Genomic DNA, 20,057 nt, shown 5'->3' with positions numbered 1-20,057 from the left:
TTGCAGGGCTATAACTTTTTAAATTCTATTGCTACATTGCCATTATTAGGGCCCATTCAAAGTCCTATATGTATTGTTCATTGTGTAGCAACGTTAAACTTTTTCATTCACATATTCATAGTAAAGTATGGTCTAATGTATAAGTATGTTTTCATCTCTTTCTGCAACTTTCTCCAGAACGTGATATATAGCCCCAAATGCATTATATTGATGATGAAATACAGTTTGATGGCAATCAGCGCGATATAAAAAATTCCAACTAGACGTACTTCTGGAAGTTACTACACGTCATCTGATGTTGACCGGATGGGCGAGGGGGCGTTTATAATTCCGTGGGCAGCGTTATACCAATCATCTAATGTGGGTCAAATGTTGATAAAAGCAGTTAGTATCGAAGATGGTAACGTTACACGCTGAAACTCACCCCAGTCTCCGCGCGCCGTTGGGCGATCATCGTCGAGTAGAAATTTTATCATTATGGGATATATTATTACCCGGTCCATCTCCAGCTTGTATAATGGTATATACGTCCAAATCATGTTGTTTATCGAGTTATTGGCAATCGATCGCTATGTAGAGTGACGAGCTAGAGTGCCGGAACCTATCCCGAGTGGCCGGAAGCAATAGGGCCGACCAGCAAAACCTCTACTGCGCTTCCTGTTAAGCAGTTGCGCCGATCGGCCACCAGATGGCGCTCCTGAACCGCCAGAGAGCTCAGTGGGTCCTGCTGGTGAATCTCAGGCCAGCGGAGGGGGAATATGAATCCGATTCCAGATTTTTGAAATATTGATATAAGGACGCTGTACAGCGTCCCCCGGCAACTTTAGCATCGCCAGCAAAGACGTTGTAAATCGTTTTTAGGCAGTCAAAGTGTTAATGACCCTGATGTAAACAAGACAAACGTCTTTCTCTGGTCTGCATCCCCTTATACGATTGTGTGTATTGAGCCGTACTGTATTGTACCCATTCTGCAATCTGTTAAATAAATAAAAAGAAAGTTTGACTGGCCGCCGAGCCATACTGTAGTGTACATGGTGACTGCTTGACTTAAAAAAAAATAAAAAATTAATAAAAATATTCAATAATTTTTATTTTTATAATTTTTCTTTGGCTTCCCCTGTTATTTTACCCACGCGACGCCACTGCTTCCAGGGGAAGTACATACACCGGAAATTCTACCCCACAGACACTTTCGGCAGTAGTTCTTTACCAGGCTTTATCTCACGGAGGAGATAAAACTGGGAACGAGGTTTGATTGATTGATTGAAAAGTTTATTAACAGATTGCAGAATGGGTACAGTACAGTACAGCTCAATACATACAATTGTTAAGAGGATGCAGACCTGAGAAAGACTTTTGTCTTGTTTCCATCAGGGTCCCCCATTTTCAATTCATCATATGACACACATGACATACAGATAGACAGTACTGCTACATCTATACATTTATGACATACCAGATTTTCAAATACAGTACTGTTTGTGATACTAAAAAAATCCAGAAGAAGAGTATATACATTTGACATAGAAACTGTGCATTGGGGGAGGTTGGGTAGGTGGGGTGGGGCTGTACATTGGAGGTGGGGGGGGGGGGGGGTTGGGTAGGGGGGGGGGGGGACACTGTACATTGGAATACTGACATACATTTGACATGGAAACTGTACATTGGAGGAGGTTGGGTAGGTGGGGTGGGGTTGGGTGGGGCTGTACATTGGAATACTGACAAAGCCATGCTTGGTCTTTATTGTACAACTGGGTTAGGACATTTGTAGGGGCCAGTTTTGAGTTGCAGTCTCCCGTAGGTGTTCTTTGAGAGTGTTTTTGAAGGTGGGTAGTGATTTACATTCCTTTACAGCTTTGGGTAGGGCGTTCCACATTGTTGTGGCATAATTGCGAAACGTGTTTAGTCCCTTGTTTGAGCCGAATCTGGGTTTTACATGATTTGTGGAGCTCCCTCTGGTGTTGTGATCGTGGTATTCACTGACCTTTGGGAAGTATTTTGACATGTACATGGGTACCTTGGTCGTGTAGTGTATCTTGTAGACCAGGCCCATTGCAAGTTGCTGTACTCTGTTGTCTACTCTAAGCCATCCTAGGTTGGCAAAGTGTGCAGGGGTGAGGTGGGTTCTAGGAGTCAGGTCAAGCAGTAGTCTGACTAGTTTGTTTTGAGATGTTTGTAATTTGGTTTTTAGTGCCTTTGAGGTGCTTTGGTACCATGAGGTGCAAGCATAGTCGTAGTACCCTTGAATGAGTGCTCCTGCCAGAGTCTTCAGGGTATTCTTGTTTACCAGGGAGGAGATCCGGTACAAGAATCGAGTTCGTTGATTGACTTTTTTTATTACATTGGATGCCATTTTGTCACAGGAAAGATTAGCCTCTAGGATGGAACCCAGGTAGGTAATTTCATCTTTCCTTGTGACAATATTGTCACCCACTGTAACTGAGAAGCCGTCTGTTTTGCTGAGTTTGTTATTTGAACCGAAGAGAATGGACTCTGTTTTGCCCATGTGTAATGATAGTTTGTTGTCGGCGAGCCATATGCAGATTTTGCCTAGTTCCGAGCTGAGGTTACTTTGTTGCCATCTCTATGAAAGGAAACGCGAGAGCGATGCTTGTGGTGACGCCACCGTGCAGAGTGGACGACCTCAGGGTTGGAGAACCAGTACGGTGATGTTAATTCAGTCAGAGAAGGCGTATTATGGATAACTTAAAGGTGCTGTAAGTGGTATTGTTTTGTTAAAATAAGTGTTAAGTAGCTCTACATTCTGACAGCCATCAGTGATATAGAGCAGGGGTTCCCAAAGTCGGGGTCGCGACCCCCAGGTGGTTTGCGAGCTGCTACGGGGGGGGGGGGGGGGGAGGGTCGCCAGATGATTAAAACAATTTCTTTTAAATGTCCGGGGATTTTTTTTTTTTTAATGCAGTCAGGCCACTGAACTTAGAAGCAGGCCAGGCCAGTGTTTCTAGTTGCACCAGCGCAATAGTTAGATAACCTAGGTGGGGAACAACCAGGAGATCACTGCAACTCACACAAGTTGGAGAACTATCTCTCTCTCTCGCGCGCTCTCACACACACACACAAAGGGAGCCGCAATGCTAATCATTGACACATGCTAGCCTGTAATAATCCCCCCCAGAAAAATCTACTTTGCATTTGATATATTGCAAATATATGCCATCACACACACACTGGCATTTAAAGGGTTAGATTATAAAATTAATATGTGGTGTTATGATCAGGGCTGAAGTTGAATAAAAGATTGTATTTTTTTCAATTACAAAAAAACTGAAAATCCATAAAAATCAGTGTTGTTGCTAATCATACATATGCTAGCCTGTTTTTTAACAATAATTTGTGATGCCATCACAAACACTGGCATTTAAAGGGTACAAATAAAAAAAATCCTGCACCAGAATGCAGGAAATGAAGTCTTTGTAACAAGAAATGTCCTGGTGGGGGACCCCCAGACCCCCTGCTTAAAAAGTGGCCTGACTGGGGCTATATTTCGCACTATATTTCCTGGCCTGAATGATTTCCACAGTCCGGTCCTGGTTGAAAACCGCCAATGCTTATTAGTGTGTGTGTGCGTTTGAACGTGTGCATGTTTCAACCATACATTTCCATTTATTCAAAAAAAATATATATTATAATTTTTATTTTATTTTATTTTCTACCTCCTATAATAGTGGGGGTCGCGGCTCTCTGACACCGTTATTTGGGGGTTGCGGCCTGAAAAGTTTGGGAACCCCTGATCTAGTTAATACTGCTGATATAGAGTGTCTGGTCAGTAACATGGGTTTCCCAGTCCCTCCTGCTCTGTTGTTTCCTTTACTTCCTCCAACGTTGCTTCCTTACTTTAAAGATTAAAACACAGAAATAGGTCATTCACCGTTGTGAAAACCACTGTCATATCTTCAATAACATTACGTATGGCAGGGCTATTCAACTAAATTGTTCAGGGGGCCACATTGTCAGAAATCCAAGGGGCCAGGGGCCGGACTGCCACGGCGCCTCCCCGTGCTATGAATATATGTACACTTGACACAACACGCAACCACATTTTCACAACTTTTATTTAACTACATTGCAAAAGTAGTATACTTTTCAAAAAAAGTGCTTCATTTATGTGCCACATCTGCAACATCTCCTGCAAAAAGTGCTTCATTTATGACTGTGCAACAACTGCAACATCTCCTCTTCAACATTTCAATAGAAAAATAAAATAGAAAAACAAACAAGTGCATGATGTGCATCTGAACATTCTAACTTCAACACTTGAACAAAAAAACACATTTATAGTGCAGCTGAGCTTATGAAAAAGTGCTTCATGTCTGTGCAACAACAGCAAATCACAGCATCTTATCAGCACTTATTGTCCACTCTTAACTCTCAAACATCAGGGGGGTGGGGGGCAGACAGGCCTAGCCTACATACACACATCTAATGAGAGCGATTGCACTTCTTTGACTGGGCAATGGCAGAGAAAGAGGGTTCATAGGAAGTGAGGGCTACCCGCAAACAGTGATGCAAATGCTCATTTGTCAAGGAGGCACGGTTGCTTGTTTTAATGGCATTCATGTGAGAGAAACTGGATTCACAGGTGTATGTTGAGCCAAACATTGTTAGCACAGATATTGCCAGCGTTTTTATTTTGGGGAATGTCTGGTGGATTCATTCTCAAGTGCCTGCTTCAGAGCAGATGATGCTTGCATGTCAATTATTTCAAGTTGCAGGAGACCTTCATCAACGTGAAGCGATGCAAGGAACTCTTGTCCTTTTGTGGAAATAGCAGCTACATTGGCAAATGGGTTGCTCACAAAATGCATCAATTCTCTGGACATGTCAAATTCATCAAATCGACTTGCAAAGTTTTCCCTCAATTTATCAATGAAATCTGTCATTAATTGAGTGACTTTTGGCTCAATTGTGCGTGTTAACGTTGACATGAAAAAAAAAAGTAAAAAGAAAAAAAGAAAAATATTAAAAAAATATATATTTTTTTTAAAAAAAAATTAAAAAAAATTTATTACCGTGTAATCTTTGGCGGGCCGGTCAGAATCATCCCGCGGGCCGGATCTGGCCCGCGGGCCGCCAGTTGAATAGCCCTGACGTATGGTATTACTCCACTACAAGCCATGCAAACGTTGCTTGTTGACCGGTGTAAGACTTTAGCTTATCCCTTTCACTACCAAATGGTTAACCCTTCCACTGCGACAATACAGGAAGGTTAACCCTTTCACTGCCACACGACAAAGTTGGCAGTGAAAGGTTAACCCTTTGTCGTGTGGCAGTGAAAGGGTTAACCTTCTGTATTGTCGCAGTGAAAGGGTTAACCCTATACAGGAACTATTGTGTCGACGCACCGCTTTATTTGATTTTTCCTAGTAGGACGTCGGAATTCCCGACCCTCGGAGTTGTAAACGGAACGCAGCATGACGCTAGAACACTGACCTCCGTGAGCTTGAGGGTGGTGACCCCTGCGATGGCGGACAGGTCGGCGGTGTCCTGGAAGGCCTCGCCCAGGCCCAGGCCCGGGAGCACGTCCTGCAGGGAGTAGGTCTGCTCCAGCAGCAGTCTGGGCATCTGCACCTCCAGCTTACTGCGGAGAAGAACACACAGTCACCCATTAACACTATTTTTTTTTTAATTATTATCTTTTTCCCCCTTCTTTTTCCGGTTTTCTCCCATCCCAATGTTAGTCGTTATGCCAATTCCCAATCCCCTTCCTGGTCGTTGCGCACTTACCCCCCACAGTCGGTCTGTGAGGGGGCGGAGACTATCACATGCTTCCTCCGACACATGTGTACCCAGCCCACCGCTTCTTTTCACCTGGCAGCGCGGACTCTCACTGGGAGAGTGTAACGTGTGGAAGGTCACACTACCTCTCCTAGATCTTTCCCTTGCTGTGCAGGCGCCCCCGACCGAACTGTAGGAGTCGCTGTTTACAATGACCAGGACCCACCCACGCCGGCTTCCCACCCGCTAACACTGCCAATTGTGTGTCAGTATGGACGATCGGCCAACCCGGAGGCACCGCAGCTGGATTCGATCCCACTGTCTCTGTGGAGACAGACACTTAGTCCGCTGCGCTACCCGGCCGCCTTCCCATTAACACTTTCACTGCCACACTACCGAACGGTTAACCCTTTCACTGCGACATTACACAGAAGGTTAACCCTTTCACTGCCACACAACAGCATGTTAACCCTTTCACTGCCACACTGCAGAAGGTTAACCCTTTACTATCACACTACCGACGGTTACCCTCGGTAGTGTAATAGTAAAGGGTTAACCTTCTGTAGTGTGGCAGTGAAAGGGTTAATATACAACCATGTATACAAGCTGTATATTTTTACTGTATATTTTATACTAGAATGTATATACATAACACACTAAATGTGAATCCCGGTCCGTACTCTATTATTATTATCTTATTCTTAGGCCTATTTTATTCTTAGGCAATTTGTTTTGTTATTCTTATTCGTGACTTTGTTCTGTCTAAATGTCTACTGTGAGCGATTTGTAGTGTCAAATTTCCCTCGGGATGATTAAAGTATTTCTATTCTATGTTGTTTCCCTCTTTTATACATATCATTTATTGATAATTTATTGTTTTTCAAGAACAAAGAAACAAGACAAACAAGGATAATGACAGAACATCAAAATGATCACACACACACACACACACACACACACACACACACACACACACACACACACACACACACACACACACACACACACACACACACACACACACACACACACACACACACACACACACACACACACACACACACACACACACACACACACACACACACACACACACACACACACACACACACACACACACATCCATCAGTTAGGCATCTCCTCCAGTTAGGACTGAAAGCAGAGGAACAGTTAGGGGTTTTAAGTGTCTTGCTCAAGGACACTTCGACGCGCTGCCCCCGGGATGAGTGGGATTCGAACCGGGAACCTCCAGATTACCAGACGACTGTTCTACCTCCCGAGCCGCTGTCTTGCTCATCGGGAGTGGTTAATAATAATAAATACATTTATTTGATATATAGCGCCTTGCATATAGTATCTCAAAGCACTTTACAGACATTGCATTACATGGACAAACACAGTACATGGACTTTCACAATGACAACATGGTGGGGAATACTACAGAGAAAGGGAGACAGCTTAGAGACAAAACAGAGAAAACTAAAATAAATAGTATACATATAACGGAACGTAGACCAATCTCAGTCACTCTTATTGTCTGGGACCAAATTCGGTCACGCCCCCATTTTGCGCGACATCCAGGCTTTTTTTTACCGTCAGCGTTTGGGAATATATATATCAAATTTCATGAGTATTCATCTATTGTATATTTAGTCATCTAAAGACTATTAGATATGAACCTATGTACCAGTAAAAAGTGGGAATCTCTAGAATGTGTTTTGGGCGACGGTGTTTACGGAAGTGCGGGTCTCAAGTTGACGTTATACTATAACTTACACAACACTTTCTGTTGTCAGTAGATGGCAGCATTGGTTTAAAATTTAAAAAGGTGAAAATGTGAAAACTACAAAATTAATACAATTCCCAAGACCTTTAGCACAGGTCACAGGTCACTGGGACGCGTCTATTCTTTGACGCGATCTGAACAGCGTTAAACTATTAATGGGACCCGAGTACAGTGATCGAGAATGGTCACCCAATTATCTTAACAAAAGTGCATCATTAGCATTTTGTTTGTTGTCTAAACGGGAACATAATGGTACAATTTAAGATTTGAATGTTATCCGCATATAAAGGACAAATAAAACACTGTTAATTTGTAAGAAACCTCAATGAAAACGGCGCAGGGTGCTATTGTTATGAAAATGTGATAGAATCCTATAAAAATGTGGACGCATTTGGTCACCGTGACGTTAGGAGGTGTGTACAGATGTGTGAATGTAGGTGATGCAGGGGTTGGAGGGTCAGGGTATGCGAGGTTGAACAGGTGGGTCTTGAGGTGGGACTCAGGGGGTTAAGTGTCTCGCTGAAGGACACTTCCACAAGCTGCCGGAATCGAGCCGGGAACCTTCCGACGACCGCTCTACCTCCTTTTTTTGTTTTTGTTTGTATTAACCTTTATTTACCCAGGGTAGGTTCGCTGAGCACAGATGCTCTTTTTCAGCTACGCCCTGCTTGACACTCAACACAGTTCCACATTCACACCTGGGAGCTGCCCAGTACAACCACAGTCTGCCACCTGGGAGCCGCCCAGTACAACCACAGTCTGACACCTGGGAGCCGCCCAGTACAACCACAGTCTGACACCTGGGAGCTGCCCAGTACAACCACAGTCTGCCACCTGGGAGCCGCCCAGTACAACCACAGTCTGCCACCTGGGAGCCGCCCAGTACAACCACAGTCTGACACCTGGGAGCCGCCCAGTACAACCACAGTCTGACACCTGGGAGCCGCCCAGTACAACCACAGTCTGCCACCTGGGAGCCGCCCAGTACAACCACAGTCTGACACCTGGGAGCCGCCCTGTACAACCACAGTCTGACACCTGGGAGCTGCCCAGTACAACCACAGTCTGACACCTGGGAGCTGCCCAGTACAACCACAGTCTGCCACCTGGGAGCCGCCCAGTACAACCACAGTCTGACACCGTTGGCCACTGAGCAACTCCACTGGAGCAGTTGGGGGTTTAGTGCCTTGCTCAAGGGCACTTCAGCGGTTGGCGTTAAGGGGGATGGGAGAGAGTTATTCATTCACTTCCCCAGCCCAGATTTTTCCTGCCGGTCCGGGGGATCAAACCGGCGACTAGGACTGCAACTAATGACTATTTTGGTAGTCGACTAATCTGTCTATAATTTTTTCGATTAGTCGACTAATCGAAAAAAAATTATATTAAAAAAAAATATATATATAATTAAAAAAAAAAAATTGCACTACCTATCTTTGTGAAAGTGGCTTCTCAGCTTTGGTCCAGCTGAAGACAGAGCAGAGGAACAGATTGGACATTGAGCATGACCTCAGAGTTGCTTTGTCTACCATCACCCCAGACTTTGAGACGCTTGTCAACAACATCCCCAGTTATCCCATTAGTTCCCCCAAACTTACTGTCGGTCTGTTATGTTAAGCTAAGAAGTCTTCAGCTGGCTGGACCAGAGCTGAGAAGCCACTTTCACAAAGATAGGTAGTGCAAAAAAATATATATAAATAATAATAATATTTTATTATTTTTTTTTTAACGACTAATCGACGCAACAATTCCTCATCAACGATTTTTTATAATCGACATCGTCGATTATGTCGACTAATCGTTGCAGCCCTACCGGCGACCTTCCGGTCACAAACCGCGCTTCTTCTCTAACCTTCAGGCCACCGCTGGCCCCCTGAGCCGCTGTCGCTCCTCCTCCCGAGAGACACTCCCCCCTCCGCCGCTCCGCGCGCTCACAGCACCACTTACGTCTTCTTGAGCTGCGCCACCCAGGCCAGGAAGCGCTCGGTGCTGATCTCGTCCTCCACCGAGCCCACGTCCACGTCCTCGTCGGGCAGCAGGACCAGCATGGCGGCGCCGTCCGACATGGGCAGCTTCAGGACGCCCAGTTTGAGCGAACGGTCGTACGCCAGGTAGTACTTGTCGGCGCGGAACATCATGGGCACGCTGGCGATGTGGTACTTGTCCACGTAGAAGCGGTCGTCCTGCGTGAAGCTGGCGTTGAAGGCCTGGGCGAACTGACCTGGGAGGACAGATTTTTGTAAATGTTTTGTTATTTAAAAAAAGAACACACTCTACACAATATGGGAAATGCTTCAGGGTCAGACAGGAAGATGGATATTTAACAGCAGGGATGGGGATACACGCTGGCGCTGAATGAGTTAAAAATATAATTATTATTATTAATATTTTTTTTAAATGTGCTCTTTAATTATTCTGATTGTCTTTTTTTAAGAATTTATTAACACACCGTGACACTTGTGTATTTAACATCTCGACGGCACTGTAAATGAGTTTAATTACTCAGTGTATTATCGAGTATAAATAAAGTTTGAATCTCCAATCTCCTCTTTGTGCGTTCAGTAGAAAGCTATCAGACTGTAAGCTAGCCTAGCTTAGCTCAAATAAATGGAAGCAAATACGGACCAGCTAGCCTAGCTGAAAACCCAGAGAGGGGTGTTTTTGGCCAACAGCTAGGCTAGTGGTCCGTATCGGCTTCTATTAATGTGTGCTATGCTAGGCTAGCTTGCAGTTGGATATCTTTCTACTGAACGCACAAAGAGGAGATTGGCGTCTACTTGGGCCCTAATGATGAAGGATAAGCTCTCAATGAAGAAATCCAATCCCCTTACCAAACATCTATGCTACTCATAGTGGTCAAATAAAAAGGTCATAAAATGTGTATATATACTGTATGTGTGTGGGGGGAGGGTAGGATATGAACCCTGTTTAGGGTAAGGGGTGTGGGTGCAGGAGGAAATGGTTTAAACGTGAGCAGGACGGTACTTGTCGCCCGGTAAGGCCGCACACACAGCGCCATGGTGCCGTACATTGATAGTATGCCGCGGTGGCGAGCAGGAGCCTCTGGTTCTGGGCGTCCACGGTGCTGACCAAGTCCTTGACCTGGTCCGCGGTCTGACCCAGGGCCCAGGTGTTGACGGTGTCCCGGGCCTCCTGGGGGCTGATGAAGGCCAGGCTCTGAGCCTTCCCGCCGTACTTGGTCTGGACCATGTCCATGTAGGCCGGGGACACGCTGAACTCCTGGGCGGGGAACACGGCGACACCCTGGCTCGGGGTCACGGCGCCCCTGAGGCTCTGGAACAGATCTGGAACGCAGTAGGACGGAATTTACATTTACATTTAGTCATTTAGCTGCCGCTTTTATCCAAAGCGACTTACAAGTTAGTGTAGATAGAGGGAGAAGAGAAGGGGTCCTAGGACCGAGCCCTGGGGGACACCCGTCCACAGGGGGCAGGGGGCGGGTGGCAGACAGGGTCCCTCTCCATGACACTTGGTAGGAGCGGTCATTGAGGTATGATGTCATTATAAAAAGACGTTTAGGGCCGGTTTCACAGACGGGGCTTAAGCCTAGTTCTAGACTAAAATGCCCTTTTAAGATGGACTAACTCTATGCAGCTTATATATCACAGAGCTCATCACCCCCTACGTAGCACCCAGGTCACTAAGATCCTCCAACCAGGCTCGGCTGGTCCCCCCCCCGCACCAGACTCAAAAAGAGAGGCGATCGCTCCTTCAAGGCCGTGGCCCCCAAGCTATGGAACCAGCTTCCCCTGGAGATCCGATCTGCCCCCTCGCTGGAGACATTTAAGGCCCGTCTAAAAACCCACTTCTATTCCCTGGCCTTCAATAAACCCTGATTCTCCCACACCCTAACTCACACACTCCCATGTAATTTTATCCTGCCCCCTCCCTCTTGTATCTCTTCTTATGCTCCTCTGTCCCCTGTGTGCTACTGTACTTTGTGTTCCCCTATCCGTGTGTTGTCCTACTGTCCTATTCTCTGAATGTACTGTCTTGTCCTGCTGTGCCTTTTTGTATTTTTGTATTTGTGTATTTTATATTAGGACATTGATTTTAAGCTTTGATTGTACAGCACTTTGGTTGGCTCTTGTGCTTTTAAATGTGCTATATAAATAAATTACTTGACTTGACTTATAATAATGATTAAATAATGGTGCATTTATATACTGTAGCACTTTTATCCAAAGCGCTTTTTTGATCCACTTTTTCTCCTCATTTTTCTATTTTTCCCCCATCCCAATTTCGTGTATCCAATTCTCCCCTCCCCTGTCTTGAACGTTGCTTGACTGGTCGGTTGTAGAGAGGATAGAAGCATGCATCACGTGTTCCCCCCGGCACACGAGGAGGCAGCCTGTCACATCTTTTCGCCTGCCAGTGCGGACTCTCATTGGCGAGGTGTAACGCGTGGGAGGCTCACACTACACCCGCCATCTCCTGTCTCTGCTGTGCAGGCGTCTCCCAACCGACCTGTAGGGGTCGCTGTCCACAACATCCAATCCCCACCCATCGACTTTCCACCCGCTGACTCTGCCAAATGTGCCAGTACGACGGCCGGCCCATTAGCCGAAGGCAATGCTGAGACTGGGATTCGATACCGGAGTCTCTTGCATTGGTGACGAGCGCAATCTCCGCTACGCCACCCAGCCGCTAGCGCTTTACAACTTGTGCCTCACATTAACCCATTCACACACCAACGGTGGAGGTGACCGTGCAAGGTGCCGACCTGCTCATCGGGAGCAGTTAGGGGTTAAGTGTCTTGCTCAAGGACACTTCTGATTACCAGACGACTGCTCTACCTCCTGAGCCACTGTCGCCACTGTCGCTTATACTGTTGGGAGATTTTTGAGGCAGTTGTACTCTAAGGGTCTCGGTATACTTGCTTTTAAATACGTGTTTGCGTGCGCAGGAGGGCAGAGCCGCCTATCCTGCGTTCCTTTGGAGTGTCAGATTTATTTACGTTTTCTGATGGTATTTGTTGAACGGTATGTTGGACAAACACATTTCATGCCTTTATCAAATATCACATCCTCCTGCAAATTGAATATTGCTAGGCCTTATTGCGATCACAATAAAGAATAATTAGGGGGCGCTTTCTTTGCCAAATGTCTTCCCCGGTCTATCTCCCATTCCTCCCCTCTCTCTCTACCGGACTACCCGGTAGCAAAAATCAATAAAAACCTAGAAAAAACATAACTTGTGGGCGGCTACGTGGTGCAGTGGGCAAGGCGCTCACCACAAATACTGGAGACGGTGGGCTCGTCAGTTCGAGCCCAGCGCTCCACATTTGCTTTCAGTTTAGCTGGTCGTCCGTACTAATACACATTGGCCGTATTAGGGGGTGGGAAACTGATGGGTGGGGATCGGGCGTTGTGGACAGCGACTCCTACAGGTCGGTTGGTGCGCCTGCGCAGTAGAATCAGGAAGTGTCGGGGGCAGCGTGAGCCTCCCACGCGTTACTCCTCGCCACTGAGAGATCGAGCTGCGCAGGTGAAAAGATGCGACTGCTGTTACCTCGAGTATCGGAGGGGACTTGTGCTATGTATGACTTAGTCCACATTGCAGCCGGCTTGTGGGAGGCAAGAAACAGCGTTCGAGACAGGGGAGGGTTGAATTGGACGATACGAAATTGGGATGGGAGAAAAATAAAAAATGGGAGAAAAAGTGGATAAAAAATGTTTAAAAAATATTGTCCGAAAGGACAAGTAACATTTAAAAAATAATTAGGATCCAGGGAGGTCAAGTCAGATTCTGCCCTACAGTACCTGGGACCTTCAGAGGATCCAGGGAGGTGAGGCCGAGGCCGTGGAGGATCTGTTGGCGCGTCGACCCCTCGGCGCCGCTCATCACCGCAGCCAGACCGGTGGAGACGGCGAGCGGGGAGAGGAAGACGTTGTTGTCGGTCCGGCTGGCGACGGCGCGGTACAGCCGGGCGGCGAAGTCGGCGTTCCTCCGGCTGAGGTCCTGGATCTCGGCCACGCTGACCTCCTGCTGCGCGGTGGCTGTGTGGTGGTGTGCGGCGAGGAGCGCCGAGACCCACAGGAGGAGAGGGATGGGGTTCGTCATGGTTCCACCGCCGCTCTCTGGAACAAGAGAAACAACATGATCACAGTGATCATCACTGTTTCTAATCAAATCAAATGTATTTGTAAAGCCTGAAATCACAAGGTAATGCCCCCAAGTCTTCTTGAAATGAGCTGCCGCTGCATGTTAGGCAGGCCCCCCCCCCACTCTGCAGGTGTTCACATCACGCCTCAAAACACATTTATTTCCTCTGGCTTTTGGTTTTTAAAACCGTTTTTGAGAGACCTGCCTTTTTATGTGACATAATTGTATATGCTTTTATTATTTTTGATTTTCTTTTGTGTTTTTATCTTATGTTGTGGGACTTGTACAGCACTTTGGTCAACTTGGTTGTTTTTAAATGTGCTCTATAAATAAAGTGGATTAGATTGGATTCTTTGAACAAGTCAAGAAGAAACATCACAATAAATCAAGAACAAAAAACCACCATAAAATCGAAATATGCAACACTCCCAGACATTCCCCAATGAAGATGAGGAACAATTCACTAAAAACCTAGCAATAGGGGAAAAAACACCACAGGCGATGTGGAGGAGGAGAGAAACCTCAGATGGGCTGTTCAAAGGGGATCCCCCAACTGGATGTCAGTGATAATATAGTTTTACTATGGATGGAGAATAAAACAGGCCATATACATGTAATAAAACACAAATATGTACATGCAATAGCAACTAAGGTACATACAAATCTTTTTTTTTAAGTAAATAAAATAGAGCTAAGAACAACAACAACAACAAAAGAAAAAGCATAGGGAAACAAGCACTGGTATGAAAATAAGATAAAGGCTAAATATGTCAATGCGAGCTCGGAGCTCAAAATATCAGAGTCATATTCCATTTGGATGAAGTGCATGTACTGTATGTAATTCCGCTCAGATCCATTTGAGGTAGGGGGGTAGAGACGATCACACCACCTTCTCATCACCGCAGGTCAGATAACACTTGGTTAGTTTAACCCTTTCACTGCCACACTACAGAAGGTTAACCCTTTACTATCACACTATACCAACGGTTACCGTCGGTAGTGTGATAGTAAAGGGTTAACCTTCTGTGTATTGTCGCAGTGAAAGGGTTAACCTGCTGTTGTGTGGCAGTGAAAGGGTTAACACTGGTATTTACCACTTGGTTAGTTTACCCCTGGTATTTACCACTTGGTTAGTTTACCCCTGGTATTTACCACTTGGTTAGTTTACCACTGGTATTTACCACTTGGTTAGTTTACCACTGGTATTTACCACTTGGTTAGTTTACCACTGGTATTTACCACTTGGTTAGTTTACCCCTGGTATTTACCACTTGGTTAGTTTACCCCTGGTATTTACCACTTGGTTAGTTTACCCCTGGTATTTACCACTTGGTTAGTTTACCCCTGGTATTTACCACTTGGTTAGTTTACCACTGGTATTTACCACTTGGTTAGTTTACCACTGGTATTTACCACTTGGTTAGTTTACCACTGGTATTTATTACCACTTGGTTAGTTTACCACTGGTATTTATTTACCACATGGTTAGTTTACCACTGGTATTTACCACTTGGTTAGTTAACCACTGGTATTTATTTACCACATGGTTAGTTTACCCCTGGTATTTACCACTTGGTTAGTTTACCACTGGTATTTACCACTTGGTTAGTTTACCCCTGGTATTTACCACTTGGTTAGTTTACCCCTGGTATTTACCACTTGGTTAGTTTACCCCTGGTATTTACCACTTGGTTAGTTTACCCCTGGTATTTACCACTTGGTTAGTTTACCCCTGGTATTTACCACTTGGTTAGTTTACCACTGGTATTTACCACTTGGTTAGTTTACCACTGGTATTTACCACTTGGTTAGTTTACCACTGGTATTTATTACCACTTGGTTAGTTTACCACTGGTATTTATTTACCACATGGTTAGTTTACCACTGGTATTTACCACTTGGTTAGTTAACCACTGGTATTTATTTACCACATGGTTAGTTTACCACTGATATTTACCACTTGGTCTGCCATTTGAGTACAACTTCCTGGTGGTAAACTGTTAAATTAACTATGTTATCTTATCTAACGGAGCAATGTGAGACTACCGTCATCATTCCAGCTGGCTACTGTGACACTACCGTCATCCCAGCTGGCTACTGTGACACTACATTCATCCCAGCTGGCTACTGTGACACTACATTCATCCCAGCTGGCTACTGTGACACTACATTCATCCCAGCTCAGCTGGCTACTGTGAGACTACCGTCATTCCAGCTGGCTACTGTGAGACTACCGTCATTCCAGCTGGCTACTGTGACACTACCGTCATTCCAGCTGGCTACTGTGAGACTACATTCATCCCAGCTGGCTACTGTGACACTACCGTCATTCCAGCTGGCTACTGTGAGACTACCGTCATTCCAGCTGGCTACTGTGAGACTACATTCATCCCAGCTGGCTACTGTGACACTACCGTCATTCCAGCTGGCTACTGTGCAGGGAACAAAATAGCCACACGCCAAGCGCCATTGGCTTGTAGATTTAATGTTTGGCGACTAGAAATTAAGGTCTGCCCGCCACCTGGCGGCTAACAAAATCCACTGCATCAGCGGGAGCTTGGTGCTGGATTTTGCGAGAAGCATGCAGCTGCAGAGCCACAGAGCAGCAGTGTTTTCAGCTCCGGTCTGGGGACCGCTCAGCAGCGCCCCCCACCCAACAGCTGAATTGCCAATGGCTGAATTAGAGTACTGCACCGTGCGGGCACAGCTGGTGGGTTCTGTGGCTCTGCAGCTGGATGCTTCTCGCAAAATCCAGCACCAAGCTCCCGCTGACAACATCGTTGTCATTATTAGACCTGCTTGGTGAAGCAACGATGAAACAAATGTAATGATTGTTTCGTTCATCGCATAGGCTATTTAATTTTAGCCTATTTTAATACAATTCAAATAATCAAATTGTGCTTAGAGGGGATTATTTTCACCGGACATTATGACCGGAGATATTTAAATGTTCGGACTTCAACAGACTTCAACTTTTTTCTCACAACGGGTCAAGTGCATCTAACATGCTTTGCACCGTCGCCATTCCTTTATGCCCACATCGCCCGAAATGAACGTTACGTTATCAGAGGCAGAGCAGAGCCATAGAGAACAGCAGACAGTGTGGAAATGGGGGGGGGGTGCGTGCGTGCGTTTGGAAAGACGATGAAGTCAGTCAGGAGTATATTATAGTAAACTGAGGATTACTGAGGATGGACAGATAATGTTGATATTCAAATATAAAAAAGTTTCGAGAGGAGTGGAAGTTTGAAGACAGACTAGACTACAATATGATGCGGGGTGGTGAGTTGAAACAGTGTGTGTGATTGATTGAAAAGTTTATTAACAGATTGCAGAATGGGTACAGTACAGTACAGCTCAATACATACAATTGTTAAGGGGATGCAGACCAGAGAAAGACTTGTCTTGTTTACATCAGGGTCCCCCATTTTCAATTCATCATAACATAATATGATGTGTCCCGACCCCACTTCTATGTTTCAATAAATTATTTGCATTTAAAACTATTAACACTGACGCATTCCTTCAGTCCACAAAGAATTATGCTAATATTCCTTATGTTGTTTATGATATTAATTGAAAATAGCATATGAGAGTATTATAGTAATAATAACACATGGCGATATACTAAAAAGCTATTTATAATTTTTGGCTGGTAAAGATTCTGCCTGGCTGGTAGTTTTTTAAATCTACCAGCCAAGGGGGGGGGGGGGCAAAGCCAGGCGTTCATGGGGTGAGACGTGTTTCACGGGAGCTCCCTATTATTGTGCGGAAAACACTGTCACCCCACTAGTCTTTATTTTATTTTTATTTCTTATTGATCTTTTTGTTGAGTGGTCGAGCATCTACCACTTTCATCTACCTTTTTTCGACTTTTCGTGATGTCGAAGCCGGGAACCAGAGCCAACAACGCTTCAGCCGGCAAAATGGCGCCGGGCCCGTCCTCGCTTTCGCCTGAGATAAGTGAAATTCTCTCGGTCGTGACCAAACTCCATGCGGACTTTGAGGCACGCTTCGCCGATGCACAATTGAAAGCGCAGGCGGAGCTTTTTGATACCTTTCGGCGGGCAATGTCGGAGGAGATCGGGCTGGCGGTGGGCCCGTTGAAAGAAAAGATGGAGTCACTGCACGCTGCCACCACAGCTAACGCTATCGAAGTAGCCTCGCTAACGGCTGAGGCCTCTCAACAAGGCGAGAGGGTGGCGGGTCTAGAGAGCTCCCTGCTGGCTGCACAAGCTGACGTCGCCAAACTACAGTCGGTAATTGTGGAATTGCAGTCCAGGGAGAGACGATACAACATCAGGATTGTCGGTGTACCGGAGGGCAGAGAGGGAGGACGTCTCTCGGAGAACATGCCGGAGCTGCTGCAGAGGATACTGGGGAAGGATGTCTTTCCCGATCCGCCCTTGTGTGAGTCGGCCTACAGAGCGGGCAAGACCAGTCCTGGTGTGGGCAAGGAGCCGAGGCCCATCATCGTCAAGCTAAACAGGCTACAGCAGAGAGAACTCATCATGCGGTCGGCCCGGGCCAGAAGGGGGGATCTGGGTCTCGACAATCACAAAGTGGCCATTTTCGAGGACTTCACGCCGGAGGTTCAGGCACAGAGGGGCGAATACAAACTGGTCATGGCCAAGCTATGGAAACTGGGCTTGAGGCCTACGCTATTCGCCCCGCAAGATTGTCTGTGCTATGTAAGGGCGATGACCGTCGCTCATTTTGGTCGTTGGCCAAAGCGGAGGAATATCTCGGGGGGTTGGCCGAGACAGTGGCTTGATGGCTTTGTCGGGTGAGTGGCTTGGCGTTGTGGACCTAAATACATTGATATATTTATTTGCGGACTATTCACAAATGCTTGATGTCAGGCCCAGACAGGCTAACTATCCGCTGCCCATCCGAGCTCTTTGGAGGCTAACGAGCTATCTGAACATTGTACATAACAGACTCTAGCGTGCTAGCCGGATTCACCACTAGCTTACGCGCTGGCCTCGGGCTGGCTAACGGGCTGTGGCTATCACCCGCGTCGATACATTCGAGACCCGATAATGTTTATGTATTTTGGTTGTTGTTGCTGTTCAAGTGACATAGGTTTGCACAGTTTAATGGTGATCGGGTCCTTAACTAACTTCTTGTATGCTTTTATTTTTATATCCAGGATGCTTTGAGCTTTGGGCTCCAGTAGTAGAAGGTCGATTGAATATACATACAATATATGATGACAGGTTGGGTCGGGTGTGGCTTTGCTTGCACTCTGGCCGTAACCCTCTTTTCCTTTTCTTCTTATTATCGCTGTTTTAGTGGCATCTGTATGCGCAATTTAACTGATCCGATCCTACCTTAGACTAACTGCTGATATGCCTTAATTTTGTTTTGAATTTTCCTTTATCCATTTATGCTATAACGTTGCGACATTAATATGCAGACTCCGAGGTTGATGGTTACAGGGTTGATGTTGAGTAATTATATAATAATGGCTATTTTTCCATTATAGTTGTCATGTTAGGGCCAAGGCTCACGTTGGCTCTCGACCGAATATACATAAAATATGTGATAACAGGCTGGGTCAGGTTTAGCTTTGCTTGCACTTTAGCCATAACCCTCTTTTTCCTTTTCCTCTTATTGTCGCTGTTTTAATGGCATTTGAATGAGCAATTTAACTGTGATCCGATACTACCTTAGACTAACTGCTGATATGCTTTGATTTTGTTTTGAATTTTCCTTTATCCATTTATGCTATAACGTTGCGACATTGATACACAGACTCGGAAGAGGATGGTTACAGGGTTGATGTTGAGTTATTATATAATAATCAGGGCAGTACAGTGCGATATATATGTCGCACGTGCGACACTGACGTCAGTCTGTGCGATGAAAGGATTGACTTCAATAGCACTGGTGCGATGGCCCGCGATGGCCCGCTATCCACTTGGTACTTGTAGTCTTGTACGATTAAATACAATGTCCCTTCTGCGTAAAACTCCATATATCAAACACCAAATCCCATAATCCCTAGCGAACAATATCCCCGCGAGTTGCGAGCAGTGACTCATATCCGCTCGGCTCAGCTCACAACACAGCAGGTGACTGCAGGACTTGTCTCAGCAGCGTTTGGAACGCGGACATTGAAACAGAGCTAGTAGATAGTGTTGTCGCGACCCAAAACAAATCCCTGCTGTTTTATTCGGCAACGGGTCAAATGCATATAACATGCTTTGCAATCCTCGCGTCATAAAGTCCGAAATGAACGTTACGTTAGCATGAGCTAACAACAAGCTGTTCATAGCCATATTTATATAGAGAGAACAGCAGACGGGCAGAGTGAGGAGGAGGGAGGGGGCAGACATTCTCCCTTCTCTGTGTGTGTGTGTGCGTTTGGAAAGATCACATGAAGTCAGACAAGTATATTATATATTGA

General features: G+C 45.7%; 1 protein-coding gene across 1 annotated transcript in view; it reads right to left on the bottom strand.

Annotated features, from left to right (window-relative positions):
- LOC311228879 (protein Z-dependent protease inhibitor-like) overlaps positions 1-20,057 on the bottom strand; it is a 39,839-nt gene that overhangs the window by 2,242 nt on the left and 17,540 nt on the right. The window contains exons 2-5 of the mRNA XM_084314841.1: positions 13,303-13,620; positions 10,549-10,824; positions 9,467-9,740; positions 5,452-5,599 (exon numbers count right to left, since the gene is read on the bottom strand). Coding sequence (XP_084170967.1) covers positions 5,452-5,599; positions 9,467-9,740; positions 10,549-10,824; positions 13,303-13,603 — 999 coding nt within the window. The 5' untranslated portion in view covers positions 13,604-13,620. The remainder of the gene's footprint in view (positions 1-5,451; positions 5,600-9,466; positions 9,741-10,548; positions 10,825-13,302; positions 13,621-20,057) is intronic.

Source organism: Notolepis coatsorum, assembly GCF_963971535.1.
Source record: "Notolepis coatsorum genome assembly, chromosome: 5".
NCBI lineage: Eukaryota > Metazoa > Chordata > Actinopteri > Aulopiformes > Paralepididae > Notolepis > Notolepis coatsorum.
The sequence above is the reverse complement of the archived record's forward strand: the minus strand, read 5'-3'. Positions and strand labels throughout refer to the sequence as shown.